We start from the raw sequence: 8,363 nt of genomic DNA, 5'->3' as shown, positions 1-8,363 counted from the left end.
GTTTAATGGCAGATGAAGAAAAATACGTGTCGCTTAGTTTTTAGTCTACTATAACATATTATAAAAGAAATAAAATCCGAGAGACCGACCTGGGATACTTTCCTTAGCCCGAGAGTTTGGCGAAATTTCTCGCGTGAATATTTGGGAGAAAATCGGACCGGGGGCCATCGATCGGAAGGTTCCCTCTTTCTCTTGGATTCTCTTATCCTTTTCTCCTCTCTCTCCTAGGGGTGGATGACGGGGCCAGTAGAAGTACATGTACGTACGTTACGTACCTTTCAGGTGTTTCGGACAGCACACAAACTCGACCCCGGAGAACAGAGATATCCCGCAGGGCAGCAGCATGGCGAAGCTCCTCAGGTTCATATTCCTCTCCCTGCAGGTGTCCGCGGCCGTGACGTTCCATCTGAAAGGAGAAATTAAGGTGTTAGCGGCATCCCTGGGAAAGGGGGTGGAATAAACCCTAGTAGCACAAAATATTTCTCCTATATTTTCTTTATATTTAACGAATATCCTACATTTTGTAAATATTTACCAGATANATCATAGAGATAATATTCTAAAGTAAACGTTTGGCAAATATTTCAAATGTCTGGTAAATATATACGAAATGTACGATATTCGTTAAATATATAGAAAATGTAGGAGAAATATTTTGTGCTACGAGGGGAGATTCCTTACGGAGAGCGATGCGCACCCTTTGTCCACGTGTCGCTGTGGAGAATAGCAGGCTTTAAAGTGCATTGACATCAGGGTTGGACGTGATAAGAAGTTCTTGACGTGCATTGAAATGGAAATGGGGAAATTCGAGGTCTCCTTGAGGGATGGTCTGGCCCTAGAAGCTGGATTCCTCTTCCGCGAGTCGGATGGATTGGATCGATATTCCATCGTTTAAATTTATAAATAAGCATCGATAACATGTTTAACAATTGGTCAGTCCTGTCATTCATTCCTAGAGTCCCGAAGAAGACCACGGAATTTTTTGGGGGGAATTTAATACATTCGCGACCGCTGACGTGAATTCACGTCATTTTAAATGCNTTTCAAATATCTTCGAATGAAATCTACAAGAAATCTTGAAAAATCTGTCGCTTGAGATATTTAGTAATGATTACAAAGAAATATTTAGTAATTATTCTATGCCTCTAGGGAGCGAAAGATGGCCGCTGCAGCCTCTTTCGTTTATAAATAATTGAATCTAAATATGTCATTGAGATTTTCAAGAAATATTTCAAATATCTTCGAATGAAATCTACAAGAAATGTTAAAAAATCTGTCGCTTGAGATATTTAGCAAAGATTACAAAGAAATATTTAGAAATTATTCTATGCTACTAGGGAAATATCGGTAAATGGAGTTAAGAGTCGTCGGAGGCCGAGTCGACCACGGAGAGACGTGAAGGTAAATCACCTAATCAGCGATCGCATGCACCTATCGCGTCTCCTTACTTATTAGAGGTGGCCGTGCTACACATTACCGCTCATAAATTTCAGGACATGCCTCCGGACCATACAAGAGGACCATAACAATTAACCCGTTCCGTTTATTCATTTACTCATTTATCATCGTACTTCCATCGATTTAGTACAGAAACGCATAAGACACTTTTTTGTCTTTATCCCGCTCAAATGCGAGTTTATCGATTACCAGAGTGTTGTAAATTGTCGTAAAATTGTCCTGACCCTTTCATTTGTCATATCAGCCTTTGATAATTGTATATTGATCGAAATATGAGAGCTCGACGCCATTTAGGTTCTGGTCTGGGCTAAGTTAAAAAATTTCTCCCAAAAATCCAAATTTGTATAATGTGTCCGATCAATTCTTACATGATCACGAGTCATGTTTCGGACACTTTGGTCCAATACCCTTAAAAAAAAGGGTTGTATTCGAATCGACTGACTTGAAGGGGGTTTCACTTCATCTTAAGTGTCCCGAAATATATGAGCGATACTATGTACAGATGAATTTCTATCTCGCCTCACTTGTGGGACTCCCAGCACTTGGTCTGGTTGTGCAGGTGATCGAAGAGGCATCCTTCGGGAACCAGCAGGGCGTCGCTCTGGAAAGGTCCTTCTGCGGATCAAAGACACAAAAGTGTTATTAACAACCCCGGAAATGATGTTCATGGTTTACTATTTTTAAAATACCTATAAACAAATTGGAAAAGAATTGAAATTTCAGGAGTTTCAGGACCTTCCTTATAGTCTCCCTATTCACGTTGTGAAGTTTCAACCTATTCGGTAAACCGAGTTGGGAGAAAAGTTTCATAAACAAAACCTCATCGACGCCACTTTCACATCGCCTTAAATCGGGTCAGCAATTCTTTAAAGAGCTTTTGTTCCTCATCTTGCCAGGATCATTCGGTAACCAGAGCAGAGGTAGGGAGTCGTATTTTCGTTCCATCAATGAAGAAGCGAATAACCACGTCGACCAGCATCCAGGGCTCCGTTTGCGAAGAGGCCCAAGAAAGAGAGGTCAGGAGTGCGTGGGAGAGTAACGGAAGCGGATCGGGGGGGAGAAGAAAAGGCAGAAATAAAAAGAAAAAGAGAAATGGGAACCTCCAAAGCGAGGCGATTCCTTTCATCGACGCAGCCCAGCTCGCGCGCGAAAACGGGGCCCCCTTTACTTAGAAATTTCCCCGGCCATTTCCGCGAGCCAAGCACTTTAAGCCGGAAACTTTGAAGCGAGTCAGCACCGAGCATCCGAAACCGCGTAGCTCGAAACCCGGGTATTTAATTAAACTTTTCCGGAAGGCGCCCCTGCGAGGAGCCTCGCACGAATCGCGCCGATCCGAGAGGAGGGCTTTCAATGGGACCTGGTGCACCAGGTTGCCCCAGGGTGCCCCAGGGTGCAGCCTATGCGCTTTGGCGTTTCCTGGACGGAACGTGGTCGCTTTAATCGCGAAGGGCGATGCTATTAATGGCGAAATAGGAGCGGTAAACGCCGAATGTTGGATAGGTCAAGGATTGGGTAAATGGATCTTTTGGTTTTTCTTCCTTTTGATTCTCCGGGATTGCCCTGTTTTACTGGGGCAACTCGTGCACAAGGGTGCAGCCTATGCAATTCGGCATTTCCCGGATGGAACGCGGTCGCTTTAATCGCGAAGGACGATGCTATTAATGGCGAAATAGGAACGGTAAACGCCGAATGTTGGATAGGTCAAGGATTGGGTAAATGGACCTTTTGGATTTACTTCCTTTAGATTCTCCGGGGTTGCCCTGTTTTACTGGGGCAACTTGTGCAAAAGGGTGAATCCTATGCAAATCTGCATTTCTCGGAAGGAACGTGGTCGCTTTAATCGCGAAGGGCGATGCTATTAATGGCGAAATAGGAGCGGTAAACGCCGAATGTTGGATAGGTCAAGGATTGGGTAAATGGATCTTTTGGTTTTTCTTGCTTTAGATTTTCAAGCGTTTGCTCTGTTTTACTGGGGCAACTTGTGCACCAGGATGCATCCTATGCAAATCTGCAATTCTCGGAAGGAACGTGGTCGCTTTAATCGCGAAGGGCGATGCTATTAATGGCGAAACAGGAGCGGTAAACGCCGAATGTTGGATAGGTCAAGGATTGGGTAAATGGACCTTTTGGATTTACTTCCTTTAGATTCTCCGGCGTTTGCTCTGTTTTACTGGGGCAACTTGTGCAAAAGGATGCAGCCTATGCAATTCGGCATTTCCCGGATGGAACGTGGTCGCTTCAATCGCGAAGGGCGATGCCATTAATGGCGAAACAGTAGTGATAAACGTAGAATGTTGGATAGGTCAAGGATTGGGTAAATGGATCTTTTGGTTTTTCTTCTTTTAGATTCTCCGGGGTTGCTCTGTTTTATCGGGGTAACTCGTGCACAAGGGTGCATCAGGATGCAGCCTATGCAATTCGGCATTGCCCAGATGGAACGCGGTCGCTTTAATCGCGAAGGGCGATGCCATTAATGGCGAAACAGTAATGATAAACGTAGAATGTTGGATAGGTCAAGGATTGGGTAAATGGACCTTTTGGTTTTTCTTCCTTTAGATTCACCGGCGTTTGCTCTGCTTTACTGGGGTAACTCGTGCACAAGGGTGCATCAGGGTGCAGCCTATGCAAATCGGCATTTCCCGGTTGGAACGCGGTCGCTTTAATCGCGAAGGGCAATGCCATTAATGGCGAAACAGGAGTGGTAAACGCCGAATGTTGGATAGGTCAAGGATTGGCCAAATGGACTTTTTGTTTTTTCTTCCTTTAGGTACCGCGGCGTTGCCCTGTTTCACCGGGGCAACTCGTGCACAAGGGTGCATCAGGGTGCACAAGGGTGCACCAGGATGCATCTTATACAATTCGTAATTTCCCGGAAGGAACGTAGTCGCTTTAATCGCGAAGGGCGATGCCATTAATGGCGAAACAGGAACGGCAAACGCCGAATGTTGGATAGGTCAAGGATCGGCCAAATGGACTTTTTGTTTTTTCTCCCTTTAGATTCCGCGGCGTTGCCCTGTTTTACCGACCTAGCTCGAGTTGGACGGCGGATGGTAAATGGGTCAGGGATCGACTAAATGGAATTCTTGATTTTTTCCTCCCTCCTCTCTTTTCCGACCGTTTTTCCTGCCTGCGCGAGTGTACCTACATTTCCGTCCCCGGTTGTGTTCCTGAAATCTTACTTTTCCAGGGGAATGAACCCACTCTAAAGGACCGCGGAGATTTCTTTCTTTTCCCCGATGCTTTTTACAGATTTTTCAAATCTGCGGAAAGCTCGAAAGGGTTCTTTGGAGTCTTTTCCGGGATTTTCTGTCGCCAGGGAGGAACTTTTCCGCGCCTGGCAGACGTCGAATCGAGAAAGCGATCCTTCTCTCTCCGTAATACGATTAGGAGAAAGTTCACGTACGGGGGAAATTCTCTGAGAACGAGTGTACGCCAAAGTGCGATGGGTACGCGGGTGAACGCGAAAAAAAAAGAACAAAAAAAAAACAAAAAAGGAAATGGCCAATCGCCAGGTCACGTCTTGAGGCTCCATCTTCTCTGCCGCATTACGATTACGGTTTCACCAACGCGTTCTATTCGGATGAGACACCCCTAGTAGCATAGAATAATTTCTAAATATTTCTTTGCAATCTTTGCTGAATATCTCAAGCGACAAATTAAAAAAAATTTCTGATTTCAATTCTGATCTGAGGGGAGTTTCACTTCACCTTAAATTTTCACTCCGAGACCTCGTATTTCCATCGTTTTAGCATAGAACCGTATACAACACTTTTTTTGCCTTTATCCCGTTGAAATGCGAGTTTATCGATTACCAGAGTGTTTTAAATTGTCGTAAAATTGTTCTGACCCTTTCGATTCTCATATCAGAGCCTTCGACAATTGCATATTGATCGAAATATGAGAGCTCGACGTCATTTTGGTTCTGCTCTGGGCTAAGTTAAAAAGTTGTATCCAAATTTTGAATGTGTCAGGACAATTCTTAGATGATCACGAGTCATGCGACAAAGTTTCGGACAGTTTGATCCAATACCCTTAAAAAAGAGTGTTGTATTCAAATCGACCGATTTGAGGGGGGTTTCACTTCACCTTAAGGGTGTGCGTCACCAACACCAGGAAAGGTCCAAGGAACGCGTCCAAGTCACGAGACGCCGCTCGATGAAATTCTACACTGCGGTTCGCCAGAGAAGAGAGAGCGAGAGGTGAAAAGAAAGAGAGAAGGGCCGGGGGAGGGAACGGGGGGAGGAAAACGGAGAATGGAGAAAGAAAGAGGGAAAAAGGAAGTCGAAAGGGAGAAGGAGAGTGCCGAGATGAAAGCGGTGCCGGGTCCGTAGGCATCGTGCCTGGACCGCGCCTCCCTCTGCAAGCTCTCCGATATTATCCCGGGGAAACTGAATTGAAAGGATCGCAATTTCCCCGGAAACGATGCGTCCGGAAGTCGGCGTATTCGAGCGATATGAAATACCGATTCTGGTCGGAAACCCAGATACCGCTTCGGGTCGAAGAGAATGCCCGATTGTCGAAGGTTAAACGCGAAACTCGATGAAAATCGGGCGCTCCGATGCATTTCCATTTTCTATACGGAATTGAAAATTATTCTAATTACTCTCGACTGGGAGATGTCGCGACATTTCGAAGAGTGCAAACGAAAAGCAGAGATGGCGCCGTAGGGACATTCTATATGTGCCCACAATTATGAAAGTGGTGTAAGTCATATATTTTTTGTTTCGAAATTACATTGAATTAATTTCGTTTGAAATAATATGGCATGAAATAACTCATAAACTCATTTTTTTTTTTTTAATTTTGACTTAGACCACTTTCATAATTATGGGCACATATATCGAGAAGATACTTTTAAGGTGAAGTGAAACCCTTTTCAAATTAGTCAAATGTACTATTGTGGAAGGTTAAACGCGAAATTCAATGAAAATCGGGCGCTCCGATGCATTTCCATTTTCTATACGGAATTGAAAATTATTCGAATTACTCTCGACTGGGAAATGCGGCGATATTACGAAAAGTGAAGAGGAAAAGCAGAGATGGAGCCATAGGCACATTCTATATATCGAGAAGATGCTTTTAAGGTGAAGTGAAACCCATTTCAAATTAGTAGAATGTACGATTGTCGAAGGTTAAACGCGAAGCTGAATGAAAATCGGGCCCTTCGATGCATTTCCATTTTCTATACGGAATTGAAAATTATTCTAATTAATCTCGACTGGGATATGTCGCGACATTTCGAAGAGTGCAAACGAAAAGCAGAGATGGAGCCGTAGGTACATTCTATATATCGAGAAGATGCTTTTAAGGTGAAGTGAAACCCATTTCAAATTAGTAGAATGTACGATTGTCGAAGGTTAAACGCGAAGCTCAATGAAAATCGGGCCCTTCAATGCATTTCCATTTTCTATACGGAATTGAACATTATTCTAATTACTCTCGACTGGGATATGTCGCGACATTTCGAAGAGTGCAAACGAAACAAGAGATGGCGCCATAGGTACATTCTGAACACCTAGAAGATACTTTTAAGGTGAAGTGAAACCCATTTCAAATTAGTAGAATGTACGATTGTCGAAGGTTAAACGCGAAGCTGAATGAAAATCGGGCGCTCCGATGCATTTTCATTTCTAGACGGAATTGAAAATTATTCTAATTAATCTCGACTGGGATATGTCGCGATATTTCGAAGAGTGCAAACGAAAAGCAGAGATGGCGCGATAAATTCGCATTTGAACGGGATAAAGGTAGAAAAAAAAGTGTTTTATGCGTTCCTATGCTAAAACGATGGAAATACAAGGTCTTGGAGGGAAAATTTAATTCACCTGGAAATCACAGATGGCGCAGGGGGTCCCTCTGCAGTCAATTAGGGCCCCAGAGAGCACGAATCCAGAGGATTTTGAATGTGTCAGGACAATTCTTAGATGATCAGGAGCGATGTGTCAAAGTTTCGGACAGTTTGGTCCGATACCCTTAAAAGAAAGTGTTGTATTCGAATCGACCGATTTAAGGCGGTTTCACTTCACCTTAGTTCCTCGATTCTCCGCAGGGCGGAATCGTCTTCGCGGGGGGCAGTCGTCTCGATCGGACAGGCCGATTGCGGAGCGACACGTCGCGGGTGGACGGCTCGTAAAGCCGACTTTACGAGGAACCGTAAAGCCTGGTTACGTTGTTAAGTTACCCCGACTAGGCGGTAGTGGGTCAATTATAGAGTGCAAACTCGGACGCGGTTTCGCGGGCAAAGGGTCGGCGAAGTAGGCGCGTCGCCGCGGAAGCCCGGCAAAGGGCCTAGGGGAAACACGGAATCCTAGGGGGAAGGCTTAGCGAAATTGCGACGAAGAGCCTCCAGGCCGGTGGCCTAGTTGGCCTCTCCTCTCTTTCTCCACCTTTCTCCTCCTTTCTCCTCCTTTCTCCGCGCTCTTGACCACGTACGGAGAACTACGCTCCCCGTTTCATCGACCCTAGTAGCGTAGAATAATTTATAAACATTTCTTTATAATATTTGCAAAATATCTCAAGCGACAGATTTTTTAAGATTTCTTGTAGTTTTCGTTCGAAGATATTTGAAACATTTCTTTAAAATCTCAATGACATATTTAGGTTAAATTATTTATAAAGGAATAGAGAAATGTTTTTTAATTTATTAACATAATAAAAATACATTTTTTACTTCACGACTGTTATCGGACCCTTCATTTGGTATCAAAAGACAAGAGAGATTTTTCTAATATTTTCGTTCCGCTATTTCATTACGGGAGCGAAACGGGTGATTTTGAGTTTAAATATTTTTGAAACGTTTGTAATGTATTCGACAGATTGTATTTAAAAAATACTTGTATTAAAATGAAACGAAATGTTTTGTATATCTGGTAGAAAAATATTATGAAAGCACATGGAGGTAATAT

At 43.7% G+C, this 8,363-nt stretch overlaps 1 protein-coding gene across 1 annotated transcript in view; it reads right to left on the bottom strand.

Moving 5' to 3' along the window:
* Nucleotides 1–275: 275 nt before the first annotated feature.
* LOC111674209 (amyloid-beta-like protein) overlaps nt 276–8,363 on the bottom strand; it is a gene marked incomplete at both ends in the record, with an annotated part of 11,734 nt that continues 3,646 nt past the window's right edge. The window contains 2 exons of the mRNA XM_023433663.1: nt 276–406; nt 1,983–2,073. Of these exons, the coding sequence (XP_023289431.1) occupies nt 276–406; nt 1,983–2,073 (222 nt within the window). The remainder of the gene's footprint in view (nt 407–1,982; nt 2,074–8,363) is intronic.

The sequence above is a fragment of the Orussus abietinus genome, unplaced genomic scaffold, assembly GCF_000612105.2.
Source record: "Orussus abietinus isolate OABI.00-Male unplaced genomic scaffold, Oabi_2.0 scaffold919, whole genome shotgun sequence".
NCBI lineage: Eukaryota > Metazoa > Arthropoda > Insecta > Hymenoptera > Orussidae > Orussus > Orussus abietinus.
Note: the sequence above shows the minus strand (reverse complement) of the source record. Positions and strands in the feature narration are given on the sequence as shown.